The sequence below is a fragment of the Gopherus flavomarginatus genome, chromosome 1 (genome assembly GCF_025201925.1).
Source record: "Gopherus flavomarginatus isolate rGopFla2 chromosome 1, rGopFla2.mat.asm, whole genome shotgun sequence".
NCBI classification, from domain to species: domain Eukaryota; kingdom Metazoa; phylum Chordata; order Testudines; family Testudinidae; genus Gopherus; species Gopherus flavomarginatus.
Genome location: NC_066617.1, coordinates 200723070 through 200746879, shown reverse-complemented (window position 1 = coordinate 200746879; position 23810 = coordinate 200723070). Strand labels below are relative to the sequence as shown.

Genomic DNA, 23810 nt, shown 5'->3' with positions numbered 1-23810 from the left:
GGCCAATACTGGCCTTTTTATACATTTGGCTTGGTCTAGAACAAGCATTTAAACTTTAAAATTTGTCTTCTGTTTCCTCATAAATGAAGACCCTATATTGTTAATCTACTTCTAAATCTTGGATAAAGCTTAGGACTGACTGACTCAGTCTAATGTTTAGACTGTTCCAGCAAATATGTACACTCATCCAAATAAGACTTAATTTAGCAATTATCTTTATGACAGCTTGGTTTTTGATCATGTGACATGATCTGTGCTCTAAGCTTGAATTTTGTGTGCATGGAGGAAATTGTACACATCCATTGAAAGAATGCTATTTTCCTGAAAATAAATTTTAAAAAATCTGAACACTTGGTATATTTATTTTTTGTCTACAAAAATGGTAATTTTATATATATTGTCTTGACCTAGTTCTGCTGTATGCAAAGCTTTAGTAACTGCCTGTGGTACATGATCTCTTAAGTATTAAATCTTATTAAATATTTACATTATAGGAGAAGAGATTTGAAAACATATTGGATTTGTACATACCAAAGTTGGTTTACTTTATTTTTATTTATTTTTTAATTGCATGTAAATACATGCAGATTATAAAGGCAATTTCGTTTTCTACGGGTGTATTAAGAATGTCTTTCATGTACCCCTTACTTGCTTCTACCAGTATGTGTCAATTCACCACATATGCACTCAAAAGTCTGCTCTAATTTTCATATTGATAAAAATAAAATAAAATACTAACATTGCAGCTAATCATCTTTTAAATTTGGTTGGAGTTTACAGAGAAGAGCTTGGCGTGAATGATATAAAAGGATAACATTATTTAGTATAGTGTCCAGAAATTTGCTGAGTGCGTTATAGAAGTAGAAGGACATGGAGCTTACTCTGAAAAATCTCATAGTGGACATGGTGGCCAAGATATTTAAAAGCAATTAGTGATTTATTTTTTTTGGAGGCCTCCACTTGGAAGCTCAAAAGTTGAGATAACTTCAAGAGACCTGATTTTCAGAAAGTGCTGAGCGCACACCCTCTGAAAATCAGGCTGCTTAAGGTGCCTCAAAGTGGACATTCAAAATCAGTGTTCACTTGTGAAAATCTAATCCAGTGTGACAAGTGGGGGATAACAAACTGTAGGGAAGGTGGTTATAGTGATAAGATCACTTGGTTATTCAGTCAAGGCATGTGAACATCACAATGTCTCGATTTTTTTTTTTAAATAACCGACTCTATAAAAAAAATGTGTTTTGTTTTTTTTCAAATCTGTTTGGTAATGGTGCCATAATGTATAACCTAGAGCTTACTCAAAACAATTAACTTTATTAGAGTATTGTACAGTTTGCTGTTTGACTTTGTATATAAGGGATTTTATTTAGTGAAGTGAAAACCAACTTTATGAAGGAAAATAAATTCAAGTGACATTGTCAGCTTTTAAAAAAAATCAAAACATTTCTGAATCTTTTTAATTTCTGTGTTTACATGTGAAAGAGCTTAGAGAAATTGACTCTGAAAATTTTTGTCTCCATTTTTATCAGTTTGTTAACTTCATACATTAACAGTACTTTGCATACAGGAAAAACTGTGGTGCTGATTTTACAGTCAGATTAGTTTATTCCAACATTCTGGATATTTACTGAGTGGGGCAGAGGGAGAAGCATTTTTTGAAAAGTGATTATAAAAGCCGAAATTTTCAAGCAGGCTTGTTTCAGGTACTATACCTGTTCCTACTTTGCCACTACTAAAAATGACTATTTCAGGTTAATAGGTGTCCCTTTTACGATAGAGATTATATATACCAAGGAATTATGCAAGAGCATGCAGGTGAGAGACAAAAACATCACAGGACCAGTAGAAATAAATGCATACAAAGAGATGCGTGCGTTTTACAAATTAAAAGTCAGAAATTAACATCCTTGTTGTATTTACTAACTGAAAATCAACTGAAATTCTTGCACCCTTAAAAGGAATATTCAAAGTGCACTACCCCTAGAGCACGGACTCTGGGGCTGGAGCTACTGGCGCCAACGTTCCAATGTGCCGGGGGGTGCTCACTGCTCAACCGTTGGTTCTGCCACAGGCCCTGCCCTCACTCCACCCCTTCCTGCCCCTGAGCCTGCCATGCCCTTCCCCTGCCTGCTTCCTGAGCCTTCTGCGTGCCACGGAACAGCTGATCGGGAGGGACAGGGGAGGTACTGATCCAGTCTGCCAGTGGGTGGGAGGTACTGGGAGTGTGTGGGTGGGTGGGGGGAGCTGATTGGGGTCTGCTGACATATTACTGTGGCTCTTTGGCAATGTACATTGGTAAATTCTGGCTCCTTCTCAGGCTCAGGTTGGCCATCCCTACCCTAGAGGGTTGAGTTCAGTATTGCTGTGTGAGAGAACCAGACTTCGTCTCTTGTTCACTAGACCTTCAAGAGACTGGATGGGAGGAAGAAATTGTTCTTTTGCACTTAGGATAGTAAAGTAGAGTGCCTTGCATAACTCTTCTGAATTATTATCAAAATGGGAAGGGTATTAGAAGATAATACAAGAGGCTGTAAACAGTCACCTGCAATTAGCTATCCATTGCCATGCAGAGAAGCAGGCAAGGGGCATCAAACACATTGGACAATAGAACCTTTCGTTCTTGAATATGGGGTGTAGCTATTTGGAATAGACATCGAGAAATTCTACGTGAAGCCCTGTCCAGCTTCTCCTAGGCCACGAGGTGGGCCTTCAGAATTGAGAGAAGTGGGGAAGCAAATAGATGGAAAGATTTTCAGATCTTTCAAGAGCATCATGAAGGTCCGTCTGAGGAACTAGGGGTGATCTGGTGGGGGGAAGGAGGGGGAAAATGATCTTCAACGATGTGGACAACATAGAAGAACGTATCTCAGCCAGTGGAATATAAGGACAGAAGATTGTTCTGACAAGATGGTCATAAAAGTCTAATCCTAATAATCTTGCCTGGGAATACTTTAAATGTAATCTGTATAAAGTCAGGGTCTTTCTTCTAATATTTTTGTAAATTAAAATGAAGCTTATTTATCTGTTTGATTTACAAAAAACATGTATTATTATATATAGAGTTCTAAATGGATTAATTACTGTAAGCTTCCTTATGCTGTTTTGCAGTGATGTCATAGTTATTTTTTGGTCTGTCACTCCAGTGACCTCTCTAGTTCATATCTGCAGTATAGTTCCCTTCTCAACAGACAGCTTTGGTTCTGATTATCTTTATAGTCACATTGTGTCTGAATTGTCTGTACAGTATTAATTCCTGAAAGGACCCTTTTGTACACTGTGAGTCTCCATAGTGATTTTTACTATCTGAAGATCTTTGGCCTTAATGTAATATTTAACCATATAGTTCACCTTCAGATGCACAGATTATTTCATGTAGAAGATACAAAAAAGTAGTCTTGGAAGAAAAATTGATACACAGCTCTAATTCTAGTAGCAGTGTGTCATTGTACTGCTGTGTTCAAGTGCTGATAACTCAGCTTCAAAATGAAAAAATACATTTTTTGGTGTGATGTCTACATATGAGAGCAGTTTTTTAATAATTTTTACAACCTATCGCATTTAATATATTTCTCCAGTTTAAAACCCGCTTGACTCTTTAGCCAATACAGTGGCTAAATATTTCCACCTTTTCAAAAGATCTTTTTTGGAATGGAACATCTAAAGCACTGTTTATTTCCTCAACATTAAGTGAAGTTTTACAGCCATGTCAGGGTGGCTTTAATTCAGTGGATGCTCCTGATCACATCTACTTTCATGATAGTATTCTCAATCTGAGCAAGTCTGTAGAAACACAACTTCACTTTGCTGTTTTTGGTCTCATCCAAACTGCTCATAACAAAACTTGGAATGTGATGTCATAAGTTCCCATACGCAAAGCAGATTTTTAGATCCCTCCAGAGATCCTTGATCTGCCTCCTGCAAGAAGTGGTGGACTTGACTCACTGGGTGGTACTTTATTATTGAACAAATACCCTAGCTTTAGTAGGCATGTCACTATTGAACATATGTTTGAGATGGATGTTAAAAGGCTCTGACCTGGCTTTTTTTATGCTAATCGAGATACTGTCACATTTGATATAAGTAGAAATGTTCTGGTGACCATCAAAATTCCAACTCTGGCACTTGCATTCTACCCTAAAACAAATTGCCTCCTGTTTCCATTGGATTTGCTATAATCAACTTCCTGATAATAAAAAATGTATGGTGCATATCTCTTCTCTCACCCTCTGCCATCCTTCAGTGAGGTGTCTGCATGTTAGTGTAATCTATGTTAATAGAGAAAAATGAAGTAAAACACTGAGAAAAGATTACACTATTTTGAGCTAAATAGAAGCAGTGCATGTGTATTACAAAGTGGCAATTAGGAAAGGAAGTTTATGGACTATTTTTAAAATTTACACTGTGCTGGTGATATAACTGTACTGCTAGACTTTTTTTGTGATAACTCATTGTTATAAAAATACAATAAACATTTTATTTTCTCCCTTAATGTAGTAGCAATACCAACTCTCAAGACAAGTGACCAAATGAGAAGTATAGTAGAATCATAGAATATCAGGGTTGGAAGAGACCTCAGGAGCTCGTCTAGTCCAACCCCCTGCTCAAAGCAGGACCAACACCAACTAAATCATGTCAGCCAGGGCTTTGTCAAGCCAGGCCTTAAAAACCTGTAAGGATGGAGATTCCATCACCTCCCTAGGTAACTCATTCCAGTAAAGGAGGGAGAGCTCTCAAACACCATTTTGTAATTGAACTCTACTGTAAATCAGTCACGTGACATGCTTTGATTTCACTAACAAATGTTTTATAAAATCAATAACGTATTTTATATATTGGTAGCCAAAGCTTGATATGATAACCAAGATTTTTAAAAAATGAAGCCTGAAGTTAGACTCTCAAGTTTGTATTTGGGAACTTAAATAAATACCATAATTTTCAAAAGTGCTAAACATTCAGCAACTTCTGTTGGCTTCTGGGGAAGCTGTTGAGTGCTTGGCACTACAGAAAATCAGATCAATTTTTTGGTGCCTAAATATGGATTTACAACCTAAATTTAGACATGCAGGCTTCTTTTAATCTTGGCCTGCGTTAATGGATACGATAGAAAACTGAGAGAAACAACATTTCTTGGTTCAGACATGGACTCAATCTTAAAAACACAAGAAGCTATGTCAAGTGAAATTGTGCATAAAATTATAATGAAGGAAATAGTGATGTTGGAGGAAATTACTGTTTACATTTAGAAATTTTTACTGTGCAGCACCATTTTCAAGGATTTCATGACAGTATTTAACTTTCCAATTTTATGAGGAGCAGTGTTAAAATCTTACCAGAGATTTACAGTGCAAAATCTGAGAGTTGGAAATTAAACATCTAAAAATCTTAGCAATAACCTCCATCTTAAACATTTGCCCTACTCATGGTCTACCAATGTCCCAGAATTTTGAATCTCAATATTTTTATGTCACCCCAACAGATCTCCAGAAGAGGGTGTGTTTTGGAGCAAAAATGGATAAAGTTACACTGGACTTTGGACTGAATATTGTCCAGAGTTTGGTTTTTCACACAAATGTAATATTTTTCAGCTACTTCAGAGTTACAAATGCTAAACCTACCAAAAAGAAACGTGGATTTGTAAAAATTGCTAGGAGGAGATGAACAGAAGTGGAATTATATTGGCCTAGAAATCTAGCTGTATCATTCATTACAAGTATATTAAACTGAATATATTAACTGTTCTAGTATATTATACCTGACAAACCATGGACTAAAGCTCTTATACAAAACAAGGCTATTACAGCATTTTGAGGCATAGCTCATCTATGAATGAAGTCGAGTATCACAATAGCAGCTTTTGATACGTGTAATGCTACTTCACTGAGGCAACATCCATGTTTTGTGTTGAAAATGGTTGAAGAACATATTTCAAATACACTTTATTGCTGAGCTCTTTGTGTTGTACACTTTTAAAAGCTCCTATCACCTTAGCATATATTGCTGGTAAAAGCTGTGGAGGTGATTAATATTTTTTATCCATATGTGTTGCATGAATGAAACCTGACTCCTCACATATTCCTTATATAATAATGGCAATTAATGTCTGTTATGAGTACATGCCATGTTCTAGGTAAGAGGTGCAGAATGAAGCATGTAGTTAACCCATCTGGAAAGTTATAAATGGCTATATGTAATTTAAACCAATTATTAACAAAAAAATTTACAATAAATGTGTGTGGTTGAGATGTGATTTTTTTTCACCATAGTCATGGATGGGCAAGTAGATCTTCTTCCAGGGCAGGTACATTTTCATGACTACTCTACACAATTGCTGGTGGACACTTCTTAGAGTGGGTGGGTTTTTTTTGTTTGTTAACTCACATGTTGCTTACAAGGTCAGATGTCTTTAGCAGGAGCTTTGATGCTGCTTTTCACATTTGATGATAAACAGTTTGACACTGAAATCCTGTTTCTACCCTAGAAGATTACAAAGTAAATTATACCAAAAGTTGCATGTACAATCAAAGTAGCGTTTTAGTTTTTATTTAGCACTTGTCAGTAAACTTAGATATGTAATTTATGGACTTTGGGCTAAGAGTATAACTAGTCTAATGCTTGAGTCAATTCAGTAAGAAATTATATAGCCTAACCTTGTATGGTGCAAGGCTAAAACATCCGAGATGCTTCACTTACAGTGAAATCTATTCAGCTACTCTGGGAAGAAAGGAACTTGCTGACTGTTTTATTTTCTTACACTATGAGAAGACTGGGGGTGGGATAGACACCACTGCATTTTCAGTGTGCGGAGGAGGAGAAATTAATGAGCAACCAAGACTTCAAAAATGGAATTAAAATTTTTGTCATATTAATGTTTCTAAAGTTTGTTTCAATGTACTCTCATTGTCCTATGCCAAATATAAACGCAAGGCATCTACCTGCCTTTTTAAACTCATTACATCACAGATTTAGGTTGTTTTTTGTCACATTTATTCTCTATGCAGTAACTTTGCCTCACAATATAAACAACTAACCATAGACTACACAGATGCTGGTTTTATGGCTCATTACAGTAATTTGTAGTACACACTACTGTCTGCTAACCCTGAATTGCACACTTCATTTTAAGTGGTCCTGAAGAAGAGCCCAGTGAAACTCAAAAGCTTGTCCCTTCTACCAACAGAAGTTGGTCCAATAAAAGATATTACCTCACCTACTTTGACTCTCAGGCATTCTTTGACATTTAAGAAGAATAAAATGTGTATTAGCATGTATTGACTATGTGCTGAGCATTGTACAAATATGAGAAAGTGGAGTCTCATGAGCTTAGTTTGTTCACAGAAACAGTAAACCAGATCATAATAGGCACAATTACAAGAATGATATGGTGAAGACATTATCAAAATGCCCTTCTTTGGGAGACAAAAAAAACACAACTCAAGCTAGTTTTTACTGATGGATTCTTTATCAAGAATGTTACGGTATCGAACTCAGTAGTTAAAGTATCTGGTTGGAGAGGAAGGCAACAAGATGGATGACCGTACCATGGACCAGTACAACAGCCAGCTTCTTTATCATTCCTGCCAGTAGACTCTTGCTATCTAGAGCCTTTAATATCCATGCTATAAGCAAGGAAGATACCATAGTGCTAGGTGTCAGAGATGGATGACCCTAGTCCCAAGGAATTTAATCTAAATTTAGTTAAACTGGAAACAAGACGGGGTACTATGAGATGAGAGATTGTTCTTGGGAAAGCATTACACTCTACTGATCATTAAACATGTCATGTTTACCTGTGGGAGAGGACTATATATAGTCAGATTCACATTGAATTGAGTCGATACTGTAGCTGAAATGGAGTTGAGGGATGTGAAATGGGGGAGAGGTCACTTGATGTGTCTTTTTCCCTCTGCCCACAACTATGGCTTTAAAATTCAGGCCTTCTGTAGTGGTACTCTTAAGTAATTTAAAAATATAATACATGGCTTCTGGTTCTTTGTCTCCCCTGGAGGAGCAGTCTCAAAATGTCTATAAGTTGCATTGTTAGCTTTATGTTCACTTAGTCTAAGTTTCCTGTGACTGTTTTTATGAATAAAACCTATTATCTTCATGATAAAAGTTTAAAAACAAAATGAGACAGTTTAAGATCAATTTACATGTGTTATGCTGAATGAAATCCTGCCAGTATTCTGGTTAAAGTTGAGTCCTGGAGATTGCTTTCCCTTGAAATAAAAAAAAAATTGTAAAATGGCGACTGCCATGTGTGTATCAGTTTCTAGCTGGAAAGAAGTATTTTCAGACAAGCTTCTCAATGAGCAGAAAACAGAAGTGACTGAAATAAGTCATAGGGCTGGGTTAGTAGATACACTATAAAAGCTAAATAACGGGCCAGCCATGTTATCAACTGTAAACAAATGGAACTGTGCAAGATAAATTCCCACCGTACATGTTTTAAATACTTGGCTGTTACTGTTCTTGCAGTCTGCTCTTTGAGTTTTGGACTCCCAGGTACGGAGCGTATAGATAGATGTAAACAAACTCAGGACTGGGCCTGTTCTAGTGAGGTGTTCTCAAGTTTTATACTTTTTCCTTCTATCTGATCACAGCATTCAAATAGTGCCCAAATTTAAGAATGAAAAACAGTTGAGCGAGACTGCTAAAAGTAATTTAAAGGTTAAAATTTGGCCAACACCTGGCAGTTGTCACCTTTAAAGAACAAAGTAAAATGAGTTGTATCTAATCTCACCACCTGCCCAGGTTCCCAGTTCTGGCCACACCCCCATCTCAGGAAGTTATTTTGCACCTGCTGCCCCTCCCCCATTCACTCAGACTCTGTCCCTCCTGCCTAAATTCTAATCCTAATTATTTTCAGTTGGGTAATAATTTAACATTTTTCCTGCTACTTTAACTACACTTCACAGGTTGGATAGTGGGGAAGGTGCTGCAGCAGTTGTGAAATATGTGGAATATAAATTGCTAGGAAGTTGGAGGTGTGGCCAGAGCAGTGCAGCGAGGTGGAGATAAACAGCCCACTTCAGTCTCTCCTGCACAGTAGCAGCTGCCAGGCTTTAAAGGTAGACGACCGTATGAAAAACAAAAATACTATTTAGTATTAACTATTTTTAATGCAAATGTATCAACACAACCTCTGTTTAAAAAATGGTGTTTTCTTTTACAGTGTTCAGTATATGGCAGATGTGTATTTATGAGACAAACTACAAGGAGTAAATAAAATTTAAATACTATGCAAGCAGTTCTGATTTGTCCATACTTCCTAACCCTACTGTTTTCCATGAGCTTTAAAGGAGTAACTTTCAGAAGAGACTGACTTTTTGTAACAGATTTACTTTTTTTGGTTTGCAGGTACTCAAGGGGTTACACCACCTGCTCCTGTGATCGGGCTACAGGCACCATCTACTGGCCTCCTTGGTGCACGGCCTGGTTTAATACCACTCCAGCGACCTCCAGGAATGCCACCACCTCATCTACAACGGTTTCCCTTGATGCCACCTCGGCACATGCCTCCCCATATGTTGCACAGAGGTCCACCTCCAGGACCAGGGAGCTTTGGAATGCCTCCACCACATGGAATGAAAAACCCTTTTCCACCACCTGGTCACTTTGTCAGGCCTGGTGGGATACCGGGAGTTGGAGGACCAGGTGGGCCTGAAGATAATAGAGATGGGAGGCAGTTTAGGAATGATAGGCAGACATTCACTCCTAATAGAGACCAGGAAAGGTTTGGAAGGAGGTCTTTTGGAAACCGGGTAGAAAATGAGCGTGAGCGCTATGGTAACCGCAACGATGATAGAGATCATGAGCGACTTGGTAATCGCGAAAGGAGAGAATGGGGAAGAAGAAGCCCTGAACGTGATAGACATAGAGACTTGGAAGAGAGAAATAGACGGTCCAGTGGACACCGAGACAGAGAGAGAGATTCTGGAGATAGGGAGTCTCGTAGAGACAAGGAAGAAAATCGAGGAAAGGAAAAACCTGAGCTGACAGACAGGGCAGATGGTGACAAAAACCATGAATCTCATAGTGGCAAAGTGGAAAATGCAGACATTGTTTCAGAACTTAATAAAGGGGAGTCTGGACCTACAGGTGTAAAACCTGATGAAGAGTTAACATCTGAGGCTACCTCATCTGTTGAGCAAGCCGAAAAGGATACTGGCTCAGTTGTAGAGGCTCCTCGCTAGAGACTGGAATTTTGTCAAAAACGTGACAGTGACATTTAATGGAGTGTAGAGCTTTAGAGTTGTACAGTACTGCTGTATTATATTTGCTTCTGCTATACCACAGCCCCTCAGTAGTTTGTGGGGAATTGTAAGCAATTTGATTGCTTCCCTTCTATTTAAAATAGCGTCAACATAACACAAAATACTGAAGATATGAATATTACCCATTTTTGCTGTAACTTTTTTAAAGTTTTGACTTTAAAAAGTTTACAAATCAGAAGTAGAAGTGCTTTCTATTTTTTTTTTTAATTTAAGAAAAGGTAACGGTGAAAGCTTCTCAAAACAATAGGGATGTGTTTTTAATAAACTCTATTTTCGTAACAAACTTTAACGTGTGCTATTCTTCCTACACTGCACTGAAGTGGAAAAGGATTGTTCAACATCTTAAAGTTTGAACTGTTAATGCTGTACTGGAGTCTAAATTAGACTGTTTTGTTTATAATTGTTAAAAAGAAATACATCTGTTTGTGTAGCTATTCACAAAAGCAAATTTTTATTTGTAATAGTTTTGATTTTTAGATTGCTGCATTTTAATGATCTACTTGACCATACTAGGTAAAGGTTAGTGGTTTTAAAATGTTATTTGAAGAGGTAATTGTTTAAGTGTTTGCAATGCAATCAAGGTTTTATTTTTTCTCCAATTGGTTCTATAATAAATGTTGCCCTAATTAATCTTTAAAAATACTTACTGACAAAGCAGACCACTTCAGAAAGTCTGCTCTGCTTGTAATGTTATATTAAGATTGTATTTGGTGGGCTGGGGAAGCACCAGTTCACCATCTTTTGTACTTGTAATGCTTTTTTGGAAAGGGGGGTGGGGGAGAAATCAGAGACACCAAATCACCAATTTAAAATGCTAACCTATATTTTTTAAGTGGGGATGGGAAGTGGTGGTGGGGATATTCAAGGATTTTATAAAATGTTGTCTGTTCCTTCACACAAGTCTAGCCAATTACTGTTTGTTTATATTAAAATTGCCTATCTCCTGTACTGTAGCAAGAGGTAGGCTTAAACTTTTTGCCCATGTGGTGGTTTAACTATCAAACTAATGGAAGAATACACATTCCTGGGTTTGTGTAAGTTTAACTGTTCTTTCTCTGACAAATTTATTTTTTGTAAAAAACTACAAAAGAGCAAGTACTAATTTGAATAGCTCTTCTGCTGCAAACCATTTAGAGGCTGCCAACAGTAATCTGAACCAAATCCCAAAGAATTCTACTTCTGGAAGTTCTTTCTCCTTCATTACCCTGTGCACAAGAAAATGAGGCTTATGTTACACAGAGGTTCAACTGAAGCCTGTTATACTATAAAATGTAGTGGAAAAAACCCTGTATGAATCTTGTCCATGTTTTTCCCCTGGGGCTAGATGTGCTCTGCATTTTAAAGTTGATTTTTTTCTTAAGGGCAGCTGCTTTCTTACATCAATACTTTTTTCATAGCTGGGATTTTTTGGGAGGGAGGTAACAATAGGGGGAGGATATCAGGGGGAAGAGGACATATTTTTGTTCTTGCAGTAGCAGAATAAAGAGAAAAAAACTTTACATACTTGCAGTGAACTCAAATTCCATGTGTTAAAACTTGTGTATCCTTAATGTTTGTTCCATGGCAGGCCCCTGGACCTAACCTTTTGTTAATATATATATAAACACATTTGAAGTTTAAAACTGTCTTAGCAACAACTGTCAATTCTATAAGGGAGGGGGAGGTCTGAGTGGATACATTTTATCAAAAGACATGGAAATAATCAATTATGTATTTAAGTTACAAGTGTCACCCTACACTTCCACCATCTCCATTTAGAAATCAGATTTTCAAACAGTCCATTGCAATGCCATTTCTTAATGGTGCCCTGTATATGAACTTTTTTAAACATTAAAGGGTAAATATGGTTTAACTTGTGTGCCAGTAACATTGTGAAATAGTGCATATTTTAGGCTAGCCTACTTTGATTAATATTTAACTGTCCGGTTAACCTTTGAAATCTCCCCTTAGGATGCCTGTAATCTGAGTTGCACTTAAATGAGTGCAACCAGGCATTGCTGAGGTGCTGACCTTTTTCTTTTCATGAACTTAACTGGTGTAGGTCATCACTTTGGAAAGGAGTATTTTGATAGGGTACTACCAGGCATAGGTTCCATTTACTATTGATCACTTCACCTGAAATTTTTTTCATTATAGCAGAAAACTCATACTATTAAGTATCAATGGTATAAGAAAATTGTTTTGAAAGTAAATACCTGGCCCAGTTGTATAAAAGCCAGTTATTCTATAAGAAGTAGGTTAGCTTGTAGTGAGTAGAACTAGTAGATGGTGTTGTTATGCAAGTTTCCCTGATACCATGGATCAATCCACATCTGCAAACTGTACAGTGCTTAATACAGAGTTGACCTTTAGTAAGCCAATTTCAATTTTATAATTTAGACAAAATTATCTTCAGTCCTGAAGTAAAATCAAACAGGCACATATCCAATATGTTGATTTTAAAGGAAAGGGTTGTTGGGGGAAGATGGTGGTATTAGTACACCTTCTTTCAAAGGTTCAGGGCTCCTGTGGTTGAGTAATGCTGAAACCCTGAAATAACCCCTCACTAGTATCAGTACTGCTGTTGTAGACAAGTCAATATCTAGACTAGAATGGTAGAGTTCCATAGAGTATCTGTTATTGTTTCCTACCTCAAATGAAAGTATATGCATTTTCTACAGTTTCATTGCTATTCAAAGAACCATTCCATTTGTAATTACATGGGCATCTAGGTGGCTAGAAGTGCAGCCACCTACTTCCACAGCTCACTTTATATATTCAAAATATGAAGGATTGTTGATCTTTATTAAAATTCATTCTTGAGAAATAGAAGTGTCTAAATAGTATACCCCAGGAATTACTAGGCCCTTTAAATGCTTTGTTACTATAATGTACACTAAATAAGGGCTTGGCTACACTCACACTTTACAGCACTGCAACTGGGGTGTGAAAAAACACCCCCCTGAGCACTGCAAGATACAGCGCTGTAAAGCATCAGTGTAATCAGGGCAGCAGCGCTGGGAGCATGGCTCCCAGCGCTGCACACTACACCCATAAGGGATGTGGTTTACATGCAGTGCTGGGAGAGCTCTCTCCCAGCGCTGCTGCTCTGACTACACTCACACTTCAAAGCGCTGCCATGGCAGTGCTTTGAAATTCCAAATGTAGCCATACCTTGAGTGACACTACCTGGAGAAAAAAACCTTACATGACCTTCATATGGATGGTGCTTAAGTGCATGGTCAGTTCACCAACATGACCTGGGCTAAGCCAGCTGGGTTGGTAACAGGTGAACTATCTTCCCAAGCCATTCCAGCTTGTCAACTTCATTAGTTCAAGATGTATGATAGTTAGTACATTTGCCAAGATTATCTTATGGATCTTTATCTAAAAGACAATACTGCACTTTGATAAGCAGGTAAGGCTTCCAGCCTAGATACTTGCCCTTGTTCTCACTACCACGCCTGTAACTGATGTAGGGAAATAAAGATCTTCACTGTGTGATGATAGTGTTAGGTTTGTTTTACTTCCTCCCATCCCAAAATGCAGTATAGCTATAGCTTGTAGGAGAAACTATTTTCTGCTGAAATTACCCATTTCAATGTTTGATACTTAAGTCAATTCCTTCAAGCGATTTGTGTTGTCCTCTACATCAGAGGCATGGTTAAATTTTACCCTTACACAGTCAGAACTAAGCATGTTGTATGGCAGTTTTAATCATTTAGTACTGCAGAAAGTGAAGTCAAAATACTGTGTATGTGAAATGTGTGCCCAGCATTTGGTTCAACAATACCTCCTTTCAATAACACAGGCAGTTCTATAAGAAGAGTTAGAATAGTACAAGAGTTTTGTTTTTAGATATTTCACTGGGATTTAGTGTTCTGGTCTTCCAGATTACACTAGAGAAGGGGATCCATATGGGGAACCCTGTTTACAAGATCAGTGGTACTAGGGGTTGAATGAATGACTTCCAGTGCAGCTGTTATACAGCAGGGTATATCCCTTCATTATAGAAGGTTTTACTGTTAGTATTACAGTGCTCATTCATAGGCTTTAAGTAATTTCTGCACCAGTTAAGGGTTTAGGAACTGGAAGCCACTGCATACATGCATGGTGATATTGATCCTATCCATCTTCAGAAGTGGATGTTTTAATCCTACAGAGATGACTTTAGAACACATTAACACTATATATATTTCCATCAACATTTTAATTGCAGTATACATTGTACAAAATCACAAATCTTTACACTATTTTAGCCAGTACATAGATTGAAAGTAGCAGTACAATTAAAGCTTTTGCCAGAACAAGGCCAAAATATTGATGTTTTCAGTGAAATGAAAATGGCTATATAGCCTACTTCTCATTTCCATTTTAATGAATCAATATTTAGATCTTAGCTATTCCAATAACACCACAAGCCAGACGACCACCAGCATTGCCAGTTTTTAAACTCTCGTCATTTGCTCCTTTACCCAAGTCGTCTTCTCTCTCGTGAACCTAAAGAAAATAGTAGTGTTAATATATTGCCATTTAAATGGATTAAAATTAAAATTTCAACCTTTAGCCATGCAACTTTAGTGGTAATGTGTCCCTCTGAATTCTACTTCATATCACCAAGGAAAGCTAAGTTTGTCATCTAGTTTAATATATTAAAGTGAGAGGAAAGATACTTCTACTTCCCTCATACTGCTGGAAACAGTGTCTTAGAAGTTACACTTCTAGATAAGAGTTGAGTGAGCAAGATTCAAATAATTCTGTGCTGTATATGAAAGTGCACCTGACTGCTCATAAGTACTCAGCATGAGTGTCAATATTTCCTTAAGTCTAGATTGGCCACAAGAGTAACCTCCAGTTCTTATTTGGAAGCTGAAGTTAAAATCCAAACTTAAAAAAATTAGCCTTAATATCTTGGCACCATTACCCAAAGGGGAGTATTAAGCTATTTAATATTTAAATTCATCCCTGTAATAGGGACCCAAGCCAACAGGAAGATTTCAATAGCCAGTAGCAGGTTAAAGCATTCATAGCTAGTGCCTATGCTGTAAACCTAATGGATGGCACAAGTAATTTCTCTGCTTGATCAAACAGTGGTGATTTTACAGTGCATTCACAATCCAGTGATGCAACTGCTTCACACCAGTTACCTTGCGTAGTATACCTCCTGAACGAGAACTTTGCATTAAGTTATAGTAGTCTACAATAGAGATCCAGAGAGTGACTGAACTAAAGTGTTAGCAGCCAACTTAATTAATGCTGTAACAGGTTAGCAGCTTCACTATTAAGTCACTCTTTAGACCCTGGTTGCTAAAGTGCCTCTTGTCAAATCCTTCACTGAATCAGATTACACCTGTACTCAAACCAGTTATCTGAAAGCCACACCTCAAATACTAGAGGAAGCAATACAGAGACAGATCCACAGTTTCCTCTAGCCAACTTTTTTTAGTATCTCACCTACTGAATGATACTTGGCAGGAGAGAGTTGGAAAGAAGCAAAAATTGTTAAGTGAAGGAGGAAGTGAGCTTCAGAATCTAGCCTGCCAGAAGCCAGCCAGGAAGACACCACTTGCAGAAATCAAGTAGTTGGAGTAGTCTGTGTGACAAGTGACACATGACACCAATTCATCATGAAAGCCTATAGGTGACATCAGAAATCAGGGAAGGACTACACATGTAGCTCAAGAGCTCCAACATGTTCAGCATCTTCCCACCTCTTCCTTTATGGTGGATCAAGATTTTCTAGTCTTTTTAAGTGCAAGTAGGCTTTAACCTTCCACCTTGAAACTGCTCTCTTCTCCCCTCACACAAGCCTTCATTATGCAACTCATACCTCAAGTTTGCCATGTCTCATTTTAAATGGGGCTTCAAGTTTTGGAGCTATTGTTCATGCAAGAGAACTACCACACGTTTTAAAGTCAAAAATGCAGGTCAGCTTAAGTTTGAGGCTGAAAAGTCATCCTTCAGCATGACTTGTACACACAGCTACGGCTGCTTGTTATTAGCAGGTGCTTTCACACAAATTCTGTAAAACTTCAGGTAACTTCATTAAACAAAAATACAATAACCTGCAGTCATGACCCTGTCCCTGTTTTTAGGGGAACACAGATTCTTGCTGGCAAAGGCAGAATTGTTGCAGTAGTAGTGTAGAGAAAACAGATTCTGAAACCCCAGAAAGTAGTTTGAATTGAAGAATTAGTTTAAGATATCCAGAAATGCTAGTGTTGACATTTAGCTCATCTTTAGACACCTAATTTAGATTAATAGTGCTGTTCAGTTAATACTACAGGGTCCATTTACAAACACAGTCACTGGTTCAGCTTTTTCAGTCAAAGAATTGTAGCTTCTGTAATACATGTGCACTATACTAGATTTCAGTCTCTCAACAAGACTTCAGTACAGATACTAGTCAGCTGATACTTACCACCATGGTGCGTCCAATAACAGAAAGCGGTCCCGTAAGAGAAATTAAAGAATCTTTAATTGACACTTCTGCCACACCTTCTTTATTAGCAATCACATTGCCAAGATCTCCAACATGCCTAGAATGCACAGAAATAGAAGTTGTTTGAGTCTTGAGACATTAAGTCTGAATCATTCACTAGTAGAAAAGACATTAGTTTTTCCCATGTAGTGACTGACATTGTGTTAGATTTCTGGTTTCTTGTTTAACAGTTGAGTTGTCATTTGTACCAGGTTTTTGAACCGAAGTAGTGAGTAAAGCATGCCACCTAACCCCATCTTCTCCCCAACTTAAAGTCCTCACTATTTAAAAGAATCAGCTATTTAAGGATAAGGGAAGTCTGCCAACACAATGGCAAGGAAACTGTTCAGTTTGACTTTAGTCCCAGGCAGAGCTCTGGAGACCACAAAGCATAGCTAGTGTTCTGAACATGTCTTAAAGACGACAGATGGCAGTCCAGCCTACAAAAATCTTTGCAAAATGCATCAAAATTCACCAGCTGGTAAAGTTGATCTGTCCACACTTACCATATAGTATTTTCAACTTATCAAAAAGTTATTCATCTCAAGTAGGCAGATCTCTAAACTGGCTTAGTCTGACACTAAAAACATCAGACTGACAAGGGCACAAGTAGACACTTAAAGCTTTTGATGCAGGACCACAATACTTGTGATCAACAGCTATTTGACTCAAAGCAAGCTGCCAGCTGAGAGGAAAAACATAGGTACCATGATCTGGAATATTAAAAAAGTGACTTTCTATTCTTATGAGAAGTGACCTTATATGGCATTTTACAGGGCTTTGGCCTACTGTGGAACATTCTCCCTAGCATGTATTTCCCATTATCTGATTCTCAATAATTAGGACATGCATCCATAAGCAGCAGGAGGGAGGGAGAGAAGAGGAACAGGTTAGATTTGTTTTTGTTCTTCAACATCCAGAATTTTCCAGAAGAATTATGATTTGCAGAGAAATGATGCGGAATACCTTTGTGTATAATTTAAATTAGTAATGTACATAAATTCACCATGTCCAAATATCAATTTGAGATTGTTAGTGTTTGGCTGTATTTTGCTTGTACTAGCATCATTGCCTGTAATATTTCTTTTCTGACATCTGTATTTTATAAATTGCAAAATAAACTATAGGCAAGACACTAAGACTCTGTGCTTGCTCTAGTTACCCAGGAATTTGAAAATCCAGAAGTCCATCTTGAGATGTAATTTGGAGACAGATGAATCATCATTATTCTGACTAGTAATCAGAATACCAGACTAGAATACCAGAAGCGTTTAAAGAGAGACTGCTTTGGTCAATAGTTACCCCAACCCACTCCCCTCCATACTTTTTGCTGAATCCTTTAGAGTTCTAGAGGAGGCATAGTAATTTTAAAGGAAAATTGCTATGCTAGTTCTCCTTCTCCACCCCCCACCATCCAGAAGGTTTTTAATGGTCCTTAACTTGATACCAAAGGAATTTTTAAAAAGTGAAGGCTCAGAAGACTAGTTTTCCACACTCTTATTTTGGAACCTTTTCCAAAAGATGCTTACAAAACTGACTGCATAAGCAATAAAAGTCTATGCAGGACCACTACAGCCAACACCTAAATGCTGAAGTTACACACCCATTTCTGCTAGAACTATGGCAGAAATTTTGAAGGATTGGTAAAAGCTCTGCTCTAATGCAGAAGTGGAATCAAATGAAAGGAATAGCTTGGCTAGTCTGACAATTACAGCCATGTTTATGGTGTGGCTGACTTTGTTAGAAGTTCACTTGGGACACTCCTAGAAGTTGTTTAAACATTTGGAATGAGTAACCACATTTACTATAAACCCTAAATGAAGTATTTGCTCAATATGATTAACAGCACAAAAAGTCCACAAATTTGGTTCCATTATATACAATAAAGATTAAATTAGATGCTTACACCTGCTACAGTGCTGTAGTCTAGTCACATTTGTGAATGTGAACACTAGCCTAACTCCTTCACTTTTTTGGCTTCACTCATCACCATTATAAACAGATCTAGATCCAATTCAGTTCTCAACTCCACAGTGCCAGTTCTGATTACAGGGTGGTCAAGTACCAGATGCTCTGTCATTTGTCAATTACTCACAAGGGCATTATACAGGACAACACAATTGGGCCTCTGGAATTTCTAAGGAACAAAATCTGGCTCAGCTTGGTAGCATTAGGTACACACAGCTATCAAGCCTCCGCACTAATCCTTAACTCCTGTTTTATAGAAGCTGGGAGATACCCCCTGCCCCTAGTACAGGCAATGTGGAGCCAGATATTGCAATTTCAAATCTCCAGTGGACTGCAGTGCCTGAAGACTGAGGAAGGCCAATGGCATTGGGTGAACTTTACCCTAGTTTCAGAGGGACTGTTGGTGATGGAGCAACTGGTGTTAAAACCAGCTTATGTCTAGTAGAGATCCATAGAATGCAAGAAGTTAAATACTGATGCTCACCTCTCTTTATCCTGTGGTCCACCATGGTTTTTGCCATTAGGATTGAAGTGAGCACCTGCACTGGTACATCCTGTAACAAGTTACAGCCTTCATTACAAAATTATTGCAGAAATGAGTAAACTTTCTAACGCATAAATATACCTATTTCCCCAGCAAGATGCCTTATACACATTTAATACAACTCACTAACCATTTCCTGTAATAATGTGACACTTTCCAGTCAAAGATGGTGGAATGACTATTGCCCTGAACACCCACTAGAGTTTATTCACAAGAGATGCTTCTTTGAGAACTTCCAGAGTGATTTATCCACGGTATCTCAAGAGGACTGTCAGGACAAGCTTCCTCAGATTGACCTACATAGATATGGAAGGTTAAATCTCCAGTGAGTCAATCCCTGCTTGAGCTGAAAATGATACTTTGAAAGTGTATCCACCCAATAGTGGGTGCAGACCAGTTAAACATTGTCCAAATTTGAGCTAGCTGGCCTCACGTTCCATTCCACTGCCTATTTATTTTCAGATTTAAAGTTACTGTGTTAGAATACTGGTAGCTCAGATCCAGTGGTCATTTACCATCCAGTTTCTTGAAGTGAGATACTGCTAGTTGCTGATATCAGTGACAGACCATTTTATATTTCTTTCCTTTCAGTACAGAAACTGAATTTACACAGGAGTTTGATTCCAGTACAAGTATCACTACAGTAGTTTTATAGGACCGGAATACAAAATATTAAGGACAATCACATCAAGTGCCATAAACTTAAGTGTCAGAATGCAGTTTAGCTATAGCAAGAGAGCCCAGACAAGAACCCCACCATTTGTGTTGTCTCCAAATTCATGGACATGGAAGCCATGTTTTCCTTCAGTCAAACCTGTAATCCTTCCTGAGAGTGTTACTGGTCCATTATCCTTCAAATGGAAAAAGAAAGTTATTTCTCTGTTAAAACTCTAAAAGTCCAACTAATTGTTATAGATTAAGGCAGCAGATAAAGCTGTAACTGAGGCTTGCTAATCAATGGAGAGAATACACCTTGCAGTTCCATAGTTTGTACAGCACTTTGTAGTTGTTCACAACTACTGCATCAGATCACAACTGACATGAAATATAGTCAGTCCATCCAGCAATACAGGTGCTGAGACTTATTGATTCAAGCCTCAAATGAAGATACAAAGCAGTCTTTTGACCTGACCACTTACATAACGTAGGATAATTGGTTTCTATGTTATAATCCCACAGCACAATTGCTGTTCAAGAAAGTTATCTTGTTGGCATCCATATTTTAAGACCCTTGCCAAGAGCTATTTTCCTTTTCAAGGGAGTGTATACATTTTATTTTCATGCTTTAAGGTGTTCTTTTAAACTCTGCAGTATAAATAGTGATTTTCCTTTATATATGTTTAGCCTGGAAGTAATCGTCATTAGCTTCATTTTGGAAATTTGTGTAAAGGATATTGTAACCTGTGGATCATCTTTTCTGTTTTCAGCCCTCTTAGATAGAGAGTTTAGTAATTTCTATCTGCAGGAAAATTTAGGCTCCTGCAGGGCTACTTTTGATCATTATGATTGAAGACCAGAGTTTAAGCAGTATGCTGTCCAAGAAAAGCAGTATTCAGTACCATGGAAAACCTAACTGCTTTAAACCTGCACAACACTTTCAAAAAGATGAGCCTGGGAGTTTAAAATAATTACTTTGCTAGACACTAAAAATCATGGACTGAACAGACACCAGATAAGCACCCCACCCCCTTTTGTCCTATGACTGCACAGGCATTAACAGGCCACTCTACCTTGAATGGTCCCTTACAATATGAGTTCACTATTTATGCTAATCAATCCATTCCACCTTGCATTTTGCTGTCACTCTTCCCAGACCCGCAGAAGAGCTGTGTGGCTCAAAAACTGTCTCTTACCAACTGCTGTTGGGCCAATGAAAGCTATTACTCCACCCACCTTGTCTCTTTAGTTTAATATATCAGTTATGAAACTACATTTTCCATGCACTATTTTACATGGCCCTGTTTACCAGGAATCATTGTTATGCACATTACTATTTGAGTAACACTTATGGATACATGCCCTCTTCAAGTACGGAGCACTAGCACACAAGTCTTGCCAAGTACTGGTTGCGTGGAGGGGTGGGCAAGATGATCTCAGAGCAACACTGGCTCGGTGAGGTGGCATAGCTACTCTTTCCCTCATTTATATGAGTGCCAACTGAAATCAATGGCATTGTGCCTGCACAGATACAGCAGAGGGGGTGTCAGTGCCCAACTGCAGAGAACACACAAAGCAAAGCTGTTCCCAGTTTTCCATACTATTGCATAGTTCAACCCACAAGACACTTCACAGTCAGAGTGACTCTACAGCTGTGTCTACACTCTCACTTTCAGCACTAAACCTACAGGCATGCAAGGGTGTGAAGACACTCCCCTGCCCCAAGCAACACATTTCAGGGCTGAAAAGCACCACTGTAGACAGCTCCTGGTTATAAAACTACCACCTCTCATTTGGTGTGGGGTTTTTTGGATAAAGTTTATCTGCACTGCCCATATCACAGTGCAGCCATGCTGTAAAGTGGGCAGTGTAGTCATAGGCTAAATGGTCTACATCTGGTGTAACTAGTTAAGAAAACAGCCTTTCAGCAGGTTTAGTAACTTAAAACTAAAGTTCAACTGTTGATTTGTCACAAATATGGACACAGCCAAACTGAAGTGATTCAGTCAGGCCTACCAATATTGTCCCCTGTGCAGCGGTAGCTTTGCAAAGTCTTCCAGAGTGCACAGAGCCTACAGCAACTTAGATTTATGCAAGTGCTATGAAAACACGGGCAGAACTGGTATCTAGTTAGCAGAGCCAGCGGAGACATACTGAACTTGCACTTTAGCCAGCTCAGTCACAAAGGGTCCAATTCTCTAGTGCGGCTCTGTCCCCACTGATCTCAAGTGGCCGGAGACTGGCTCTTGAAAGCCATTTCGAGCAGTAACACAGTTCGCTATGTAGGTGGATGTTCAGCAACCTGACTCAAAGAGCTTCCTTCCCTACGCCACAGGCAGCAGCAAAGCTTATCAGAGGCGGTTTTCAGAACCAGCTCCCCGAAGCCCTTAGAGGAGCGGGCCGAGCTCGTACTTGGGAACGACCCTTCCGCGGCGCCGCTGGCAGCCCAGCCGCAGGGGGAGCCGACGCGCGTCGCCTGACCACGCACTTCTCTTTGCAGCTGCGTAGCCGCCGCTGTCGCGGGTGCCTGCGGGCGCGGTTACACGAGGCGAGGCGAGGCGAGGCAGCGGCTGGCTGCGGGCCAGCGCCCCCCACCACTTGTTCTGCCTCCCGGCGCATCCAGGCGCCCGAGCAACCCGGCAGCCTTTTCCCCAGGCGGTTAAACCCGCAGCTCAGCCCCGGCCCCGCGCAGCCAGCAATGACTCAGCTCCTCCTCCCCGCCGCAGCACCCGCAGCCTCCCCCCGAGCACTACACCAGCCCGCCCCTCACCCTCCCTCGGGGCCGACCTGCTGCTCGAAGTTGATGACGCCCGTCACGGGGCTCTCTCCCTTCAGCACACACACGGCCTTCACCGTCACCATGATACCGCCCCGCGCTAAACACTTAGAGATGCGATGCGACCGTCCCCAAAGCCCTCTCTCCCCCCGCCGCCGTGCTTCTTATAGCAGCGCCGCCGCCGCGCAGCCAATCACAAAGCTCGCCTGCGCGCCTCTGCCCGCCTCTGGAGAGGCTCAACCAATCCAGACGACAGAATCAGCCGCCCGAACCCACCAATCGGGAGAGGGAGCACTGCAGCCCTCCTCATTCTTAATTGCTCTGCGCCCGCCTGTCCGACGCAGGGACTCCGGGGAGCATGGCAGAAGGAGCGGAAGAGGCCAGTGCGGAGGCAGGGCTAGCGCGGCATGTGTCTCTGTGTAGTCCAGCCTCAAATCTGCGCCCAGGGAGTTCACTGACTAGAGTTTATGTTACGTCAGCGTGTGTCCTTCTGCCCTATGGGAGGAGGCAGTTCTTTTTCTTACCTACGTTTGGCTGGGTGCAAGGCTGTGATCCTACAAAGTTACAAAGGGCTGGAACGTGTTGCACACAGCACGCTGAGCTTTCTGAAGAGTCTGCAAAGAGAGTGTCAGAGCCTCAGGGCATGTTACATAAAAAAGGTTACAAGCTTGATTACAGGGTCTTTTATAAAAATATTCCCTCATCACTACACTTGCATTCTTCCACCTCCTCAGCCTGTGGAGATGGGCCTAAATTGTAATTATCCCATTTAGATTAGGATAAAACAAGAACTCTGTTTACTGATGCTTTCACAATTTGAAAGGCTAGGCTAGCTAGGCCTATTTATCTCTAGTTTGAGATGGATTTTATTATTGTTCTTAGCTGGGTACATCTCATCCTGCTTCTAGTCAGACCGGGGAGCTAGCTGGGCACATCTCATCCTGTTTCTAGGCTCATCTACTTGCTAATAACCCAGCTGACACATATCTCCAACTCTCATGGAACCTTTTGGTCCCATCATTCCATTTCAGCCAGATAGTCAAAGCAACCCTTCTTCATATCAGTTTCACCATGAATACTCATGAGATGTAAAATCATACTCATGCTATTTTGAAAATCAATTACCTCCTT

General features: G+C 39.4%; 2 protein-coding genes across 3 annotated transcripts in view; one reads left to right on the top strand and one right to left on the bottom strand.

Annotated features, from left to right (window-relative positions):
* SCAF4 (SR-related CTD associated factor 4) overlaps positions 1–10557 on the top strand; it is a 74795-nt gene extending 64238 nt beyond the window's left edge. For both annotated transcript variants that reach the window (XM_050957089.1, XM_050957084.1), the window contains exon 20: positions 9358–10557. In XM_050957089.1, the coding sequence (XP_050813046.1) occupies positions 9358–10193 (836 nt within the window). In that variant the 3' untranslated portion in view covers positions 10194–10557. The remainder of the gene's footprint in view (positions 1–9357) is intronic.
* Positions 10558–14444: 3887 nt separating this feature from the next.
* SOD1 (superoxide dismutase 1) lies at positions 14445–22835 on the bottom strand. The gene is made up of 5 exons (XM_050962351.1): positions 22691–22835; positions 20004–20097; positions 19187–19256; positions 16675–16792; positions 14445–14753 (listed from the first exon to the last, which is right to left on the bottom strand). The coding sequence occupies exons 1-5, from the start codon at positions 22763–22765 to the stop codon at positions 14643–14645; spliced, it is 468 nt and encodes a 155-aa protein (XP_050818308.1). The 5' UTR covers positions 22766–22835; the 3' UTR covers positions 14445–14642.
* Between the last annotated feature and the right edge of the window lie 975 nt (positions 22836–23810).

Bases quoted from the DNA above. Each gene is read 5' to 3' on its own strand.
- SOD1 (XM_050962351.1), bottom strand. From the start codon at position 22,765: ATGGTGACGGTGAAGGCCGTGTGTGTGCTGAAGGGAGAGAGCCCCGTG. The intron at 20,098-22,690 runs GTCGGCCCCGAG...TTCCATTTGAAG, and splicing joins TCATCAACTTCGAGCAGCAG to GATAATGGACCAGTAACACT. The intron at 16,793-19,186 runs GTGAGCATCAGT...TGTGCATTCTAG, and splicing joins GGACCACAGGATAAAGAGAG to GCATGTTGGAGATCTTGGCA.